General features: G+C 45.8%; 1 protein-coding gene across 10 annotated transcripts in view; it reads right to left on the reverse strand.

Moving 5' to 3' along the window:
* The window catches only part of GABRP (gamma-aminobutyric acid type A receptor subunit pi), a 321,182-nt gene that overhangs the window by 27,963 nt on the left and 273,753 nt on the right, over positions 1 to 19,466 (reverse strand). For all 10 annotated transcript variants that reach the window (XM_068256854.1, XM_068256853.1, XM_068256859.1 and 7 more), the window contains one exon: positions 1,787 to 1,924. In XM_068256854.1, the coding sequence (XP_068112955.1) occupies positions 1,787 to 1,924 (138 nt within the window). The remainder of the gene's footprint in view (positions 1 to 1,786; positions 1,925 to 19,466) is intronic.

Consider the following 19,466-nt stretch of genomic DNA (forward strand, 5'->3'; position numbering starts at 1 on the left):
CGGACTACCTGAGCATTGTTTCTGACCATGTCCATCCCTTCATGACCACCATGTAGCCATCCTCTGATGGCTACTTCCAGCAGGATAATGCACCATGTCACAAAGCTCGAATCATTTCAAATTGGTTTCTTGATCTTGACAATGAGTTCACTGTACTAAAATGGCCCCTACAGTCACCAGATCTCAACCCAATAGAGCATCTTTGGGATGTGATGGAAAGGGAACTTCGTGCCCTGGATGTGCATCCCACAAATCTCCATCAACTGCAAGATGCTATCCTATCAATATGGGCCAACATTTCTAAAGAATGCTTTCAGCACCTTGTTGAATCAATGCCACGTAGAATTAAAGCAAAAGGGGGTCAAACACCGTATTAGTATGGTGTTCCAATAATCCTTTAGGTGAGTGTATTTAAAGAGTTTAGCCTGTCTAATTTCCCCTCATCTGTGACTAATCACAACTGTAAATTGATCTCTCAGCTCTGTCAGCACAGGAATCTCAGCTGCCTCGGCAGAAACTTAATTTGTAAACACAGGATGTTAACCCTAGGCTTGTTTCCATGTAAACAGGAAGTAGAAACACAGCACATTAATTGCAGGATTTCTATTAGCTGTAACAAAGAAATATTTTTTCTTGAAGGTTATTATGCTGTTGCTTATTTTTTAGAGCAGAGAGGAAGTTCTGGGTTCAGGTCTGCAACTGAAAAAGCACTCGAAAAGTAGGTGAAAATGTGCCATCAGAATCTTTCTGTGCATTTTCTTACCTCCTAATGGTTTAACAAGCATGGTTTAACCACTTGAGGACAACAGTGGTAACCCCCCCAAAGACCAGGCACATTTTAACTAAAATGGCCACTGCAGCTTTAAGGCCAAGCTGCAGAACCACACAACACAGCACACGAGTGATTCCCCCCCTCCTCTTTTCCCCCCGGCCACCAACAGAGCTCTCTGTTGGTGGGGTCTGATCGCCCCCAAGTTGTTGTTTTTTTTTGTAATAAATATTTTTTAAACAAAATGTGCTTTTTTTTCTTGTTATTCCCTCCCTCCCTCTATCCCTGCACCCAGCCAATCATGCGATCGGGTGTCATAGGCTTCTGCTTATGAGAGCCGATCGCTCTCTTGTCCCCCAGGGTGACAGCCGTGTCACATGGCTGTCCCCAGTACAGCGCTGCTGCTGATCGCAGCGCTGTACAAGTAAATAGACAGCGATCACGCCGTCTAACAGTCTCCCGAGCGGCAATAGCCGCTCTGAGACTGAAGAGGGGGCGGAGCTCCGCCCTCCGAGCATGAGATGCGCGTGCGGCGTGTGCACGATCCCATGCAAATTAGAACCCCAGGACTTGACGCCAATTGGCGTTAGGCGGTCCTGGGGCTGCCCCCGCGACCACTCCCATTGGTGTTAGCCGGTCGGTAAGTAGTTAACAAGCATTTTATTGGGAAAATATCACCTGGTAGAAAACTAAGGAGAATAAGTGAATTGAATAGGTGCCATAGGGTCTTTCTGAAAACACTAAGCATTTCTCAAACGAGTTTAGAAACATAAATATTGAATATATTTTCTATGACAAAGCTACAGTGTACCAGGCACAATATGCGAACAAGACTTGCTGGTTGCAGACACTTGTTTGCATTTGCCCTCCCCAGCTGTGTACTGGCTGATTGGCCAGACAGATGCAGCTGGCCAGGGATGCCCAAGGCTGCTGGAGTTGACAGTATACCAAGAATAATTCTATCGCTGTTTGATATAAAAGGGTTTGATGTGGTGTAAATGACAATCCTGCTCCTACCAGTTTCATACACGGCTTCGGAAACCGAGGTGTAGTGATCTTCTACTGTGTACTGTGCCAGGCGGAGCGTATTCAGACCGCGTACCGAATCGTTTCCACGTGTCCAGTAGAACATGACATCATTAATGTTGTAGCCCCCTGTAAGAAGAAGACATGTTACAAATAGAGGAACAATAGTAATACTGGTAATTAGAGCTATCCTGTTTCCTCGAAAATAAGACCTACCCAGAAAAATAGTCCTAACATGATTTTCAGGATGTAAAATATAGACCCTACTCCATAGATAAGCCCTAGTTACAATTCATTAAAAAAGTACATTTAAATTGTGCCCAGGCAGCTACAGTATACAAGCAAAAAGTGATAACCATTGGCAATGGAAAGCAGCAGAACAGATAGGGCCCAAATCAACTCACTTTTTCTCCCAAGTTTTCACCTAGGTGATATCAATAAAAGTGCTTTTTAAAGTGTACCTAAGGTGATATGTGACATGATTAGATAAACTTGTGTATGTACAGTACAAAACATATTAATAACCTGGCTGTTTTACAGCAAATTACAGCCATAAAGGTTTTCCTGGCAGAATATAACTTCTGAGCTCAGAGGATAGATATAAAAAGGTCAATAGTCCATGTATTTTAAGTCTGGGAAACTTAATAGGCTGCCACTGATTAGAGACAGTAAAACATTCAACCTACTTTGTAAATGGTTAAAGTGTACCAGAGATGACATGGGGCCGGATCAGTGAATAATGGCGCACAGCGCCTATGCATACAAATGGCGCCGCATTAAAAAGATACGCTTATCACTATTTATCGTTAGTACTGCATAATAATGGCGCAGAGGGGAAAAAAAAGAAGAAAAACGGCACACACTAACATTATTTATCAATAATGGCACACACTAACGTTATTTATCAATAGTGCCGTTCATTTGCCAAACAGCAGACGTTATTGCCCACAGTAACGTTATTTATCAATAGCGCCCTACATAAGCCAAACTGCAGAAGTTATTTAACTGCAAAACAGTGAATGGATTTAATGTAACACTGTCAAGGTTAGGGTTAGGCACCACTGGGGGGGAGTCTTAGGGTTAGGCACCATCAGGGGGGTCTTAGGGTTAGGCACCACCAGGGGAGTGGTTAGGGTTAGGCACCACCAGGGGGGTGGTTAGGATTAGGCACCACCAGGGGGGTGGTTAGGATTAGGCACCACCAGGGGGGTCTTAGGGTTAGGCACCACCAGGGGGGTCTTAGGGTTAGGCACCACCAGGGGGGTCTTAGGGTTAGGCACCACCAGGGGGGTCTTAGGGTTTGGCACCATCAGGGGGGTCTTAGGGTTAGGCACTCCCAGGGGGGTCTTAGGGTTAGGCACCACCAGGGGAGTGGTTAGGGTTAGGCACCACCAGGGGGGTGGTTAGGATTAGGCACCACCAGGGGGGTCTTAGGGTTAGGCACCACCAGGGGGGTCTTAGGGTTAGGCACCACCAGGGGGGTCTTAGGGTTTGGCACCATCAGGGGGGTCTTAGGGTTAGGCACCACCAGGGGGGTCTTAGGGTTAGGCACCACCAGGGGAGTGGTTAGGGTTAGGCACCACCAGGGGGGTGGTTAGGATTAGGCACCACCAGGGGGGTCTTAGGGTTAGGCACCACCAGGGGGGTCTTAGGGTTAGGCACCACCAGGGGGGTCTTAGGGTTAGGCACCACCAGGGGTGTCTTAGGGTTTGGCACCATCAGGGGGGTCTTAGGGTTAGGCACCACCAGGGGGGTGGTTAGGGTTAGGCACCACCAGGGGGGTGGTTAGGGTTAGGCACCACCAGGGGGTGGTTAGGGTTAGGCACCACCAGGGGGGTGGTTAGGGTTAGGCACCACCAGAGGGGTGGTTAGGATTAGGCACCACCAGGGGGGTCTTAGGGTTAGGCACCACCAGGGGGGGTCTTAGGGTTAGGCACCACCAGGGGGTCTTAGGGTTAGGCACCACCAGGGGGGTCTTAGGGTTAGGCACCACCAGGGGGGTGGTTAGGGTTAGGCACCACCAGGGGGGGTTTAGGGGTTAGGGATAGGTACAGAGAGGGTTCTGTGTGTTAACACTAAATAACAATAAGGCTTTAACGTTAAATAACAATAAGGCTTTAACGTTAAATAGCGATAAGCGGCAAACGGATTAGCGGCAACACCATGCGCCATTTTTCGCAGGCGCCATTTTCAGATGGATCCCATGGGGCATGATGAGATAAACATGTGTATATACAGTGGCAAGCATACAGACACGTATGCTGCGCTCCTTTCTTTTTTTTCCCTGCCTGAAAGAGTTTATAATTAGCTATGGAACTGACCGTTTTTCTCCAGTCAGGACCCAGTCGGCTCACTGAGAAATTACAGCTATAAAACACTTTCCTAAGCAGATACCTGGGCTTTTTACTGTGAAGATAAAAGATAAAAAGGTCAATAGTTCACGTATTTCCACTCTGGGGCTTTTGAGACACTGCAGTTGAGCAGAGACTATTAGGCTACTTTCACAGTGGGATGTTGCGTTTGATGTGATGTTAAAGTCGCGCAACGTGCCCCTAATGCAGCGCATGTAGGTCATGAAATTGGACTTATTTTGCACTGCGTTATGTGTCTCTTGGTGCGCTGTTTTCGTCGCATACTGATGGAAAGAAAACCGCGCATGCGTTACATTTAAAAAAAAAACATTACTGAGCATGTGCAACACACATAATGCAGCAAACGTATTGCTAAACGCACAGCATGCAGCACCTTCTAAATATTGCTACACGTTACACACAATGCAACGTGTGCACTGTGAATGTCGCACAGACTTTGTATTGCTGTGCGTTAGTCTGTGTTATAATTTTTTATAACATGCGACTTTAATGTCCCTCTGTGAAAGAGGCCTAAAACATTAAAGGACAACTGTAGCGAGAGGTATTGGAGGCTGCCATATAATATTTCTTTTTAAACAATACCAGTTACCTGGCTGTCCTGCTGCTCCTCTGCCTCTGATACTTTTAGCCATAGACCCCGAACAAGCACACAGCAAATCAGGTGTTCCTGACATTATTGTCAGATGAGACAAGATTAGCTGCATGCTTCTTACTGGTGTTCTTTAGACACTACTGCAGCCAAACAGATCAGCAGGGCTGCCAGGCAACTGGTATTGTTTAAAAGGTAATAAATATGGCAGCCTCCATATTCTTCTCGCTACAGTTGTCCTTTAAATCTCCTTTGTAAATGTTTATACATAAAATAAAATCTTGAGATATCTAAAAGAGTAATTTTTAGGAGTAGAAGGGCACAGTGGTGTAGCTAAAGAGCTGTGGGCCCCGAAGCAAGTTTTACATTAGGGCCCCCCAAGCACTCAATACATAACAATTGATACAGTGCACCAAAACCTGCCAAAGGCAACTACAGTGTCAAAGGTGCAACTTGCAGGGCCGCCATGAGAAACTTTGGGGCACCTCACACATCATCAGGTCTAACCCCCGCCCCCCCCCCCCCCCCTCCCTGGGGCCACCCACTGGTTGCTGTGCCCTCCCACTAGCCACCCCACCCCGTGTCCGTACGCAAAGTTCGCTTTGGCGAAAAATGTGCATGGCTCCAACACTGAAGAAGGCGGCATGCACAGTGTAATGCGGCAACAAGTGGGCGTGACCAGGGCATGTTGTGGGTGGAGCCAAATACTAGCAAAATACAGGTAGTCCCCGGTTTACAAATGAGAAGGGGATCTGTAGGTCCGTTTTTATCCTTTATCCATTCTCTTTTGTCCCCCTCTTTTCTTCCTGTGGCTCTTTTGTCCCCCTCTGTCTCACCTCAGTTTGTGCCTCTTGCCCCAGTATAGGTAGCCTGGTGTAGATGCCCCCAGTATAGGTAGCCTGGTATAGCTGGTGCCCCAGTATAGGCCAGCAAGATACAGGTGCCCCAGTATAGGTATTCAACTCTAGGTGGTGCCCCGGTATAGGTAGCCTGGTATAGTTGCCCCCAGTATAGGTATCCTGTATGGGTGGTGCACCAGTTTAGGTTAGCCAGGTACAGGTGCCCTCAGTATAGGTAGCAAGGCAAGATATAGGCATGATGAAGGCGAGGATTCGCCGAAATGCATTGTGACGCTGCCAGCACACACCAGCTCCCCGAGCCAGCCACCCCCGTCCCTTCCACTCGGACCACGACCTCCGCAGGCCACGGAGGACGCAGAAGGCGGCGCCCCAGGGTCCCAGGATAGGGCTTCGCCCTCATCTGATATGCCTGTATGAATCTACTTTCTAGTAAGTGCAACTGTTTTATGCGCATTTTATCTCAATACAATTGGTTTTACACTATGGAGCGCTCCTGCGCGTTCCCATTTTTTCAGCAAGCTATAGGCACCCCAGTATAAGTAGCCAAGTATAGGTGGTGCCCCAGCATAGGTAGTCAGGTACAGGTGGTGCCCTTATTAAAGGTAGGTAAGTATACTGTAGGTGGTGCCCAGTATAGGTAGCCAGGTATAGGTGGTGGCCCAGTATAGGCAGCCTGTAGCCAGATATAGGTGGTGCCCCAGTATAGAAAGTCCGCTGTAGTGGGCTTACTCATCTGCTCCCCACGTTCAACCGCTGATGTCACTCTTTTCTCAGTGCTGGAATGCGGTGTACTGGTTAGTGAGCCACGGGCCCGCAGCCAGCACATGCGGCCCTTCCAGTGCTTTGGGGTGGGGGGGGAGGGCCCGCAGAAGCCCTGAGCCCCTCACTGCAGTGTCACTTGTCCCCCCTGATGGCTGCACTGGGTGCAAGAAGGGGATGGGGAACAGTTTGTTAATGATTACCACTATTCAAAGTATCTATAGAAGTGATTATTATAAGCACAGGACCAATAGAGAGCTAATACTGTAGTTGAGGGAGGGCCCTTCAGGGTCCCTCTGGCCCAAGGGCCCCGATGTGGTCGCAACCTCTGCAACTCCTATTGCTACGCCCCTGGAAGGGCAGATCCAATTGTTTATCTCATTAGTTCATTTTCATTTCTGGTTCACTTTAAAGAGAACCGGAGGTGGGTTCTAAGAATCCAATTAGCATACAGAGGCTGGGTCTGCATATAATACCCAACCTCTCTTGCTATACTGTTTGCTCCCAGCCCCCCTCTGCACTCTGCTGTCCCCCATAAATCAATCGCCGTGCTGAAAGACACGCAGAGTGTCGCAGCCGGCTGTTTACATGTGAAGTGTCAGTCTCTGCCGCTCCCCCGCCTCCTCCATATCCGCCTGCATCCCTTCCCTCCAATCAGAGGGGGGCTGGGTGGAAACAGTATAGCAACAGAGGCTGGGTATTATATGCAGACCCAGCCTCTGTATGCTAATTGGATTCTTAGAACCCACCTTGGGTTCTCTTTAAGTATCCCATGGTCTTCTTTTATATTTAAAGTCATTTTTAGGAATAGGAGGATAAATATAATTGCTTATCTCATCAGTTTAGCTTCACCTGGGGTTCACTTTAACTACTTTAGGACCGCGGTGATTGAAATCTATGCCCTCTTGTGGTGGGCTCCTGGCTGGCAGGGCGTAGATTTCAATCACCGTCCGCAGCACGCATTCACCCTTTCTCTCGCACCCCGCCGATCGCCCCACTCAAACCCGACATTTCTCTCTGCAGCTCACAGGCTTTGCCTGTCTCTATGACGGCAGAGCCATGTGAGCTGATCAGGAGCCAATTTAATTGGCTCCTGGCCGTGTCTATCAATGTAAGTCACTCCCATTGGCTTACATTGATAGACACGGTGAGGAGCCAATGAAAGAGGCTCCTGACCAGCTCACATGACTCTGCCGTCATAGAGACAGGCAAAGCCTGTGAGCTGCGGAGAGAAATGTCCAGGCATGTGGCGATGACGGCGGTTGCGGCGGGTATGTGCAGCAATTCGTTGGGATTCCATCGTTCTTGTACCAGCGGTCTCTGGTCCTTAAGGGGGCAGAGGCCTCTGGTACTTAAGTGGTTAAAAGGAAACCAGAGCTGAAAATTAATAAAAGATTTATATATACTGGGGCTTCCTCCAGCCCCATCTGCACAGATCGCTCCAGCGCCGCCGTCCTCCGCTGCCTTCAGCTCCGGTACCGGGTCCTGTCACTTCTGCCAGTCGCGGCCAGTCTGTGCAAGACAAGTGCGCCATCTACATAACTCTCCAGTGGCTGCTGTAGAGATACGTAGATGGCGCACTTCCTCTTGCGCAGACTGGCCGCGACTGCCTGAAGTAACAGGGCCCGGTACCGGAGCTGAAGGCAGCGGAGGACGGCGGCGTGGGAGTGATCTGTGCAGATGGGGCTGGCGGAAGCCCCAGGTATGTATAAATCCTTTATTAATTTTCAGCTCTGGTACACTTTAAAGGGAACCAGAGAGGATCAATAAAAGATTTTATACATACCTGGGGCTTCCTCCAGCCCCATACGCACGGATCGCTCCCACGCCGCCATCCTCAGCTGCCTGGATCCGCCGGTACCGGGTCCCGTCATTACCGCCAGACGGCTGGCGGACGCGGCCAATTCTCCGCATCACAGGGGGCTCCCTCCATACAGGTACGTGTGAGGCTGCCTACTGCGCAGCCGCATGCGTACGGGTATGGAGGGAGCCCCTGTAATGCAGACAGCCGCGTCCGCCGGAAGTGACGGGCCCGGTACCGGCGGATCCAGGAAGCGGAGGATGGCGGCGTGGGAGAAATCCAGGCTTATGGGGCAGGAAGAAGCCCCAGGTATGTATAAAAACTTTTTTCTATTTTAACAAATCATTCCTCTATAGTTCCCTTTAAGTCACCAGCAAGCAAGAAAAGTTATTTTAACCGCTTGAGGACCACAGGCCTACACCCCCCTAGTGACCAGGCTATTTTTTTTTTTACAATTCAGGCCACTGCAGCTTTAACTGTGTACTGCAGGGCCATACAACTTAGCACACAATATAAACCCCCCACCCCCCATGCCCCCCCTGATTCTTGCCACCAACAGAGCTTTCTAATGGTGGCATCCAATTGCTGCTGGTATTCTTTTTTTTTATTAATTTATACATCTTTTTTTTTTTTATAAATTGTCTTATTTTTAATTCCCCCCCAGATCCAGTCAGCATGATCCCTCTCATAGGCAACAGCCTACTAGAGGGATCACTTTGTGTGCTTCCCCTGGGGACAGCTCAGTGACAGAGCTGTCCCCAGTACATCGCTGCAGTAGATCGCTGTGCTGTACAACGGATTACTGTTTTTTTTTTCCAACCTGACAGTCGCTAGCAGGTTAAGGCAGGGATGCACGCGCGATCCCCGCTAATCTCTGCCCAATCAGACACCACACCCAAAAAAAAGACCCCAGGAGTTTCCAAAACAATAAGGGTTGGCTACTGCTTGACTGCAGTAAATGTAGATTGTTGTACATGGAGAGAAGAAATAATTACAATTCTGAAAAATTCATGATGCGCAGACTGGCCACAACTGGCCGAAGTAACAGGACCCGGTACCGGAGCTGAAGGAAGCGGAGGACGACGGCGTGGGAGCGATCCATGCGGATCGCTCCCACGCCTCTTTCAGAGAGTTATGATGATATTTCAGAATGTGATGACATGATGAGTAAATGTTAGTAAATATTTTTACCTTGAAAATACGCCTAATGCATATTTTGGAGCAAAAATGAATATAAGACCACGTATTATTTTTGTGAACATTTTCAAAATTGGAATCAATTTTATTTGCCAAGCACAATTGGGTCATATTTATAAGAAGAATATAACATAATTTATGAAAAGCACATTTCTCCCAGAATAAAATGCACTATAAGTTATTTTGTTTCCTATGTTACTGTCACTAACAGTACTCAGTAAATATCTGACAGATCTGACATGTGTTGGAGTAGTCTATTTCCTTATGGGGGATTCTCTGTATTTCCTTTATTCTTTACAAAAGCACTCTATGGAAAGGATCTATACGATCCCCGTTGGCTTTCCTACTCTCTTGCATGCTATTCTGCCCGCTGTACTCAACAACTGCTGTTCAGTATGCACTTTTGAAAATAAAGAAAACCCTGAAAACCACCCATGAGCAGACTGACTAGTTTAAAACCTGTCAGACCTGTCATATTTTTCCTGTCCACACTAAGTGCACTATAAATAACTTTTTTCCTATCTTGCTATCATTTTATCTGGAACAAGTACACTGTAAACCTTACTGAAGATGGATAGAGTTTTTGAAACTGCTATGTCCATTTACCATGAACAAACTTCTAGAAGGGAAAGGGAACACTAGGGGTAGCATTAACCCTTTAGGCTACTTGCACACCAAGACATTGCGTTAGGTGCTACATTAAGGTCGCATAACGGGCACCTAACGCAAGGCCTGGTGCTCTTCGATGTGGACGTCAGAGTGAGCCGCGTTGTGCAGCTCACTCTGGCGTCCGTGATGCGTACTCTTGGACGCATGCGGCATCACGTGGTCCCGCCGGCCAATCGCCGCACAGAGCGGCCGCACCAGGAAGTAAACACTGCACGTCACAACGTGTAGTGAATATTAATTAGCCATGTGCCCGGCCGCTCTCCCCTCCTCCCCAACATGACTGAGCATGTGCAAACAGTCTAACGTGGCTTAAGCCGATGTAACGCCGTAGCATGCTGCACTTTCGGAAGAACGTGCAGCGTTACATGTAACGCAACGTGGGCAGTGTGAACAGCCCACTTGTGTTACATTGCTGTGTGTTGGGGGAGCGTTACAGGCTGCACTAACGTGCGCCTGTAACGTCCCTGTGTGTAAGCAGCCTTAGTCTTTGCAGTAAATGCCAGACATTGGCTGTAGAAGATCAGCTCTGAGGCTTAGGTCCTTTACATCATTTCCAGAGAGCAGAATGGTAAGACAAAGCTTTTTTTAACACAATCCTTTCCTTTCAGGGCTTAAAAGTAAATGGACAGGTGACGCGAAGGTTATTTCATGGACAGGTGTGGGTAAGTTATGCAGTGCCGGTTCTGCCATGAAGCAAGGTGAAACACTTGCATCAGGCGCAGAGATTACAGGGGCAGCATTTTTGTACCGTGTGTTTACACTTACAGCATGCAGTCAGAGTAGGAGGAGAAGAGACAGGAGAGTGAGCGCGGGGAAGAGGTCATCATTGGGGAAAAGCAGCTTGTTGTGCTGTGTGAGGAGTCTGACTGTGAGTGAGGAGGGGGAGGCAGGAGAGCAGCCAGCAGTGTTTCATTTGAATTAAATGAATCAGAGTAAATTGTTAGGTGCGCATCCTCACAACTTTGCCTCAGGCAGTAAAAAGTCTAGGACCGGCCCTGCCGTTATGTCATTATCAATTAACAGATAAAAGGCCTGGGGTCATATGCAATTCACTTTTTTCACCTGAGTTTTCATCTAGGTCATATTTTCATACCTTGTAAATAAAATGCCTTCTAAACCATCAGCAAGCAAACAAATACTCAAAATAATTTTGATAGTACCGTTTCACCTACTTTTTGGTATTTTTTTCCGAAGATGAAAAATTATCTCCTAAGAGAAAACTCAGGAGAAAAAGTGAATTGCTTACGAGCCCTGGAGTTGATTTAAGGTGTGGCGCTTGCATGTGGAAGATTTTGCTGTGAGCAGACATGCGGTTAAAGGAGCTCTACATGCAAGTGAAAGAAGCCATCCTTAAAGTGAACCTCCGGACTAAAAATCTACTCAGCAGAACTGAAAAGGCTTGGTGTTTCTTTAACAGTTTTTTTACAGCATCAGAACTTTGTTTTTCTTACCAAAGGATCATTTTTAGCTGCATTTTTAGCAAAGCTCCACTTATCAAAGAAAACTGCCCAGGCTTTTTTTCCTTGATGCTGTGCAAAGCATGATGGGATTTCCTATGTTGTTATTCACATTGTCTAGCAACTGGGAGGGGTGATCAGCACACAGGACAGTTGGAACTGTGTCTCACGCTCCCTGTCACCTCCTTTCAACCAAAAAGATGGCTGCCCTCATGAAATCAAACATTTGCCTGTACTTTTAAAACAGGGTAGATATTACCTATCTATTTGAATGAACAGAACTATTGTAACTTAATGACAGTATGTTTGTTTAAGCTGAAGTTCCTCTTTAAGCTGTAAAATGAGGAAAAACCCTTCCGAGAAACTGCTAAAATATTACGATCTACACTTTTCCATATCCTGAGAAAGAAAGAAAGCGGTTGGTGAACTCAGCATGCAAAAAGACCTGGACGTCCACGGAAGACAACAGTGGTGGAAGAATCATTTGCATGGTGAAGAGAAACCCCTGAATGACACTCCCACTGAAAAGTAATTGTAGGTCATTAAACGTCTCTGTGGCTGAGCAAATGTTTCCTGATAGCAGAGAATAGATTCCAAGTTCAGTGGCTCAAGATTTGTCAGTGTAGGAAAACATTATTTATTCGCCTGAGACATTTAAAACTTTAAACTTGGAATTTTTTTTAACCTTTTCTACCAACCTAAGCCTATGGGATTCCAGGAAAGTACGGTTTAGAATCCGTTTATTTTTACTCCAGGTTTGCTGTAAGGTTAGTGACTAGACAATAATTGGGATTATCAAGGGCTGGAGATAAAGGAGAAGTTAATACTATGACATTACTGAATGGATTGTGGGCAGGGTTTGGCACGGGTGAGAGGGTGGGGTCGGAATCCTAAAACAAGGAATTGGGAGAATTCTCCTCTTTTGGCAAAATGCATAGGCACCCAATATATTACCCCATAGCCAATGCTTAGCTGTGTAGCTAAAACAGAGTACTGGCGTATTTTCTAATTTTTTTCTAACTTTTTTTTCCCTATGATGAGCTATAAAGGATCACAGGAGCGTTACCAGAACATGTAAATTGTTTACAACGCAAGCTCCGAGTGCAATGCCCAGAGCCGTATTCATTTCCAGAAATTGGATGACTACAGTTGGCAGCCACGTGTGGTTGGAAATCAGAGTTGGCTTATTACCTGGTATAAATGGAAGGTCACCTTCAGACATAGTGGAGAATGGAGAGGAGCCTCACAAACCAAATAGAACAGGGATTGTGAGTAGTCTGCTCAGAAACTACATTTTTTCTGCAAAGTATGATGCTACTTGATATAAAAATACTGTTGGAGGCACCCTGCATATCTAATATCAGGTACATATATACCTGGATTTACCATAAGGCACTGTAGGCACGTGCCTACAGGCGCCTGATAAGGTAAAGGCGGCTTACTCCCTCTGAGTGCCTCCCTCATTCCCTATGCAGAATCCCGATAAGAGAGTAAATAAGAGGTTACTAACCCAGCTCTCTGCATTCCACTTACAAGATCTCCCTTCAGTTGGGGGCACTTCCAGCTACTTATTATTAGGAAGCAGCCAGAGGTACCCTCAGTATTAAAGAGAACCTGAACTAAAAATAAAAAGTCAAAATAACCATACACAGGTCATGCTTACCTCCTGTGTAGTCTACTCCTAAATCTTTCTCTTATCCTGTGACTCATTTGTCCACTGTGATCAATGGAATTTTCTGTCTTCTATTTTGAAAATGGCCATTACCCCATTACAGCTTCCTGGTCAGTACACTGTTAAACTGTAATATCACCCACTTGAGCCATAGGGAAACATGGACAATACCTTGCACATTCAGTTGTAACTGACAGCTGCTGATATATAACTGACAGCAACTGGTATATTTCAGTATATTTCAGTTTTGACAAAATATTGTCAGAACTGGAAGGGATCACTGTAAGAAGAAAATGGCAAACTTCTGAGAGGAACTGACGGTGAGGTTAGTAGTAATATTTATTTGCAGCTACATCATGTGTTTATTTTAAATAATTTTACTCACTTCAGGTTCCCTTTAAGGGACACCTGAAGCCACCTATGACGGGCAAGGGAAGTAAGGGAGAAGTGACAGCTGGGAAAGCAAGCACACTTGCAGCATGGTTTGGCGGGGGTTTGTAGGATCATGGAGGGAGGAGTCTAGGGTGCCAGGACATCTGTGCCTATAGGCTCCAGTGATGTCAATCCGGGCCTGTATATATATATATATATATATATATATATATATATATATATATATATATATATATATATATATGAATATATATATATATATATATATATATGTGTGTGTGTGTGTCCGTGTGTGTGTGTGTGTGTGTATGTGTATATATATATATATATATATATATGTGTGTGTGTGTGTCCGTGTGTGTGTGTGTGTGTGTATGTGTATATATATATATATATATATATATATATATATATATACTGTATATATGTTAGGAATAAATAGATCTAACCTCCTTAAAGGTCAAACCACTAGTCAGTATACGTTTTTATCCATGCACAAAAGAATGTGTTTCACGGGTGCTGGCCCTTTTCCTCAGGTCAATAAAAAAAGTGCCTTAGTACACTCGTGGTTTGACTTTTAAAGCAAAGGTCCGGAAAAAAAAAAAGATCTACTTACTTGGAGATTCCTCTAGCCCCTGGCAGCGGCTTTGTCCCTCACCACAGTTCCGAAGTCCCCTCCGTTATAGATGCCGCCCTACCACGTCTGCTTCGGCAGCTGCAGCTCCAGGGAGGGGACCCTGGAGCTGCAGCGAGGGACAGAACGACTGCCGGGGGCTGGAAGAAGCCCCAGGTAAGTAGATTTTTTAAAACATTTTCCTCGGATGTTACCTCCTTTTAGGAGGTAAGATCTATTTGCTCCTAACATATATACATCTGCTATAAGATATACAGGATGCCTCCAATAGTGTTTCTAGGCTAGTCATACCCTTAGGGGTCCTGTATTGCAAACCTTTTCCAACAAATCCAAGAAGTACGACAGACCAGAACCTGCAAAGCAAATCTTAAATACCAAGCACAAATGGAAAAAAAACTAAACTTATGATATAATCATTAGAGATTGATGCAATGTTATAAAATAAGCTCTATAGCTTAAAATAAAAATATGACACCATTTTCTTTGGTACTAATGTCATATTAATTATCCGTACTACACAACTAATTCATTATATTGTAAGTTTTGGTTTTTTTCCCTTCAAAAGTGACAAAACTGAGGATTACTTGGTTTTGTCTTCTACCATTGTGGATTGGGAACCTTTGGCGGCTATAGTTATACTGGCTCGCCCCTTATATCTATCTACAACGTCAAGTGCCATAGGCGCTATATCACCCAGACACGCCCCTGGGTAGATCAGCCATGGGGCGGGCAGTTTAGGCATCCATGGTGGATATCCACATGTCGTAGATTGTCTCGTACCGTTGCAAACCTCTGCGTCAGTGAACCGGTGTACTCATCAACTATGATTATCTTAAATAGGGTGATGACAGCTGACATAAACCATTTAGTAATTTATCAACATGATTTACTGCACTGTTTCCTCAATGCAAATTGATTTCTGTATGTACAGTTACATTAGTTGTGTGTGTTTAATATTTTATCGAAACAGACTGCTGCAGCTGCCAGAGGATAGAAATAGGTCACTGTGTCAGATAACGATTAGACATTATTAAATATGTATGGATGCCTGAGATTTGGTTGTGCGACAGCACTTATTTAAACATATTTTAAAGGATGCAGTGAGCCAAACTGAATATAGTTAATGCCTAAGGGGGCTGCACCTATCTCATTTTAAAGAGAATCTGTACTGTCCGATTTGTACAATAAAAAACATACCAATCGAGTCAATGTGATCTCCTGGATCCCTCTTTGCCATTTTCGCCGCGATCCTGGCTTTTAATCACCAGTTTAAGGCAGTGTTTACAAACAAAAAACATGGCCGCTACCCAGGAGGTGTATGTATATATATATATATATATATATATATATATATATATATATATATATATATATATATATATACACACAGTGGAGGAAATAATTATTTGACCCCTTACTGATTTTGTAAGTTTGTCCAATGACAAAGAAATGAAAAGTCTCAGAACAGTTTCATTTCAATGGTAGGTTTATTTTAACAGTGGCAGATAGCACATCAAAAGGAAAATCGAAAAAATAACCTTAAATAAAATATAGCAACTGATTTGCATTTCATTGAGTGAAATAAGTTTTTGAACCCCTACCAACCATTAAGAGTTCTGGCTCCGACAGAGTGGTTAGACACTTCTACTCAATTAGTCACCCTCATTAAGGACACCTGTCTTAACTAGTCACCTGTGTAAAAGACACCTGTCCACAGAATCAATCAATCAAGCAGACTCCAAACTCTCCAACATGGGAAAGACCAAAGAGCTGTCCAAGGATGTCAGAGACAAAATTGTAGACCTGCACAAGGCTGGAATGGGCTACAAAACCATTAGCAAGGAGCTGGGAGAGAAGGTGACAACTGTTGGTGCAATTGTTCGAAAATGGAAGGAGCACAAAATGACCATCAATCGACCTCGCTCTGGGGCTCCACGCAAGATCTCACCTCGTGGGGTGTCAATGGTTCTGAGAAAGGTGAAAAAGAATCCTAGAACTACACGGGAGGAGTTAGTGAATGACCTCAAATTAGCAGGGACCACAGTCACCAAGAAAACCATTGGAAACACATTACACCGCAATGGATTAAAATCCTGCAGGGCTCGCAAGGTCCCCCTGCTCAAGAAGGCACATGTGCAGGCCTGTCTGAAGTTTGCCAATGAACACCTGAATGATTCTGTGAGTGACTGGGAGAAGGTGCTGTGGTCTGATGAGACCAAAATAGAGCTCTTTGGCATTAACTCAACTCGCTGTGTTTGGAGGAAGAAAAATGCTGCCTATGACCCCCAAAACACCGTCCCCACCGTCAAGCATGGGGGTGGAAACATTTTGCTTTGGGGGTGTTTTTCTGCTAAGGGCACAGGACAACTTACAGGGCCGGCCCGCCCATGAGGCAGGGTGAAACTTTTGCCTCAGGCGGCACTTCTGGGGGCGGCACCCGCCCGTCCATGTGTGTGGGGGGCCGCCCGAGCTGGAGGGGATAGCGGGCAGGAAAGGGGTATTGGGCCTAGCGGCGGGGAGGGGGGTCGGACCCCCCCCTCCCTCGCCTGGGTCCCCCGTCCTCCGCTCCCCTCCAGCTTTAAAAAGGTCAGTGCTGTGGCTGCAGCTATTCGTAAGAGGCAACGGGCGGGGATTACTCACCTCTTCCTCGTTCCAGGCCAGCGTGCGCTCCACTGACGTCACTTCCTGCTACGCCGCAGGAAGTGACGTCAGTGGAGCGCACGCTGGCCTGGAACGAGGAAGAGGTGAGTAATCCCCGCCCGTTGCCTCTTACGAATAGCTGCAGCCACAGCACGGACCTTTTTAAAGCTGGAGGGGAGCGGAGGACGGGGGACCCAGGCGAGGGAGGGGGGGTCCGACCCCCCTCCCCGCCGCTAGGCCCAATACCCCCTTCCTGCCCGCTATCCCCTCCAGCTCGGGCGGCCCCCCACAACAATGGCTTGGGGGGGGGCGGCGGCGATTTCTTTAAAAATTGCCTCAGGCGGCAAAAAGTCTAGGGCCGGGCCTGACAACTTAATCGCATTAACGGGAAAATGGACGGAGCCATGTATCGTGAAATCCTGAACAACAACCTCCTTCCCTCTGCCAGGAAACTGAAAATGGGTTGTGGATGGGTGTTCCAGCACGACAATGACCCAAAACATACAGCAAAGGCAACAAAGGAGTGGCTCAAGAAGAAGCACATTAAGGTCATGGAGTGGCCTAGTCAGTCTCCGGACCTTAATCCAATAGAAAACCTATGGAGGGAGCTCAAGCTCAGAGTTGCACAGAGACAGCCTCGAAACCTTAGGGATTTAGAGATGATCTGCAAAGAGGAGTGGACCAACATTCCTCCTAAAATGTGTGCAAACTTGGTCATCAATTACAAGAAACGTTTAACCTCTGTGCTTGCAAACAAGGGTTTTTCCACTAAGTATTAAGTATTTTATTGTTAGAGGGTTCAAAAACTTATTTCACTCAATGAAATGCAAATCAGTTGCTATCTTTTATTTAAGGTTATTTTTTCGATTTTCCTTTTGATGTGCTATCTGCCACTGTTAAAATAAACCTACCATTGAAATGATACTGTTCTGAGACTTTTCATTTCTTTGTCATTGGACAAACTTACAAAATCAGTGAGGGGTCAAATCATTATTTCCTCCACTGTATATATATCATGTTACAGTATACTACAAGTTTTTATTACATAGTGAATTTTCTGCACTCCAGTCAGGGATTCTCATGGTTTTTCAGCATGGGCAGCTCCCTCCCCCCCAGACAAGCTGAAATTGAGAGCAGAGGGATGTGAGGGATAAACAAAGCACACACACAGAGCCTGCAGAGGGCTTGGAGGGGGCTTGCATAACTTCTCCCTACCACAGCAGAGGAAGTGCATTCCTCTCTGGGTTGACAAAGCTTCACAAAGAAAAGAAGATTAGATATATTACAGAGACAGTGCAACTAGAAAAGCTGCAATAATCCAGATCACATTAGAACAGGTATAGGAACTTATAGGATAGAAGAAATAATGCTCAAAATGTTGTTACAGAGTCTACTTAAAGCATTTGGGGAAATGACGTTCCACTTATAAAAGTTACTTGGGTAACGCGGTCCTACTAGTTATTATTTTTTTATTATTATTATTATTTAGTACTTCTGCAGTGTTGTACAGAGTATATTTTCTTATCACTTAAAGGGGACCTAAACTGAGAGGGATATGGATGTTTACTTTTAAACAATACCAGTTGCTTGGCAGTCCTGCTGATCTCTTAGGCTGCATTACTGGCTGAATCACAGACCTGAAACAAGCATGCAGCTAATCAAGGCTGACTTTCGTCAGAGCACCTGATCTGCATGCTTGTTGAGGCTAAAAGTATTAGAGACACAGGATCAGTAGGAGAGTCAGGGAACTGGTCTTATTTTGAAAGGAAAAATACATATCCTTCTCAGTTTAGGTTCCCTTGAATTGTCCCTCAGAGGGGCTCACAGTCTAATCCCTACCATAGTCATATGTCTATGTATGTATTGTGTAGTCGTGCACGTATCATAGTCTAGGGCCAATTTAGGGGAAAGCCAATTAACTTACAGTATATGTATGTTTTTGGGGTGTGGGAGGAATCCAGAGTGATATACTGTACATATCTCCATCATATATACCTAAAATCATATATGCCCCCCATATAAGCCCCATCACCAGTGAGGGATCCCCATAGCCAATCAGAGGAAAAGCTTTGGCACGCGACCAATCAGGCAGGGGTGCTGGCACCAGACAGGCCATTCACAGCCGGCCGCTGATCCTTTTGCTAGCTGTTGTTGATGGTCTTGCGGGCGGGTCCACGGCACCATCATTGGGCCAATCCCTGCATTCGATCAGTAGCAGGGACCTATCAGATGGTGGGGGTCAGTCAAATGAGGAAGGGGATTCGGGGATCAGGAGGATAGAGTGGTTGCCAGGAAGGTGAGTGGGAGATTGGAGAGGAGGCAGGCGTGAGGATGCCCAAACTGTTTGACCAAACGCCGCCCCCTAGATTCCCACTGGAATCATGTGATTCAGGTGCTTTCATGGTAGATCCCCTGCTGCTTACGCATGGCGATCTTACCACAGTTTAGTGCATCAGGCCCCTTGGCCTATACGCAATTAGCTTTTCTCCTGAGTTTTCTCCCAGGAGATATTTTCATATCTTATCAATGAAATTCCTTTGCTGCCCCTTGCAAAAACAAAATACTCAAAGTAAGTTTGATATTGCTTTTTACATACATTTGAGATTTTTTTTTAATTGGTAGGTACTG

The sequence above is a fragment of the Hyperolius riggenbachi genome, chromosome 10, assembly GCF_040937935.1.
Source record: "Hyperolius riggenbachi isolate aHypRig1 chromosome 10, aHypRig1.pri, whole genome shotgun sequence".
In the NCBI taxonomy this organism is placed as follows: domain Eukaryota; kingdom Metazoa; phylum Chordata; class Amphibia; order Anura; family Hyperoliidae; genus Hyperolius; species Hyperolius riggenbachi.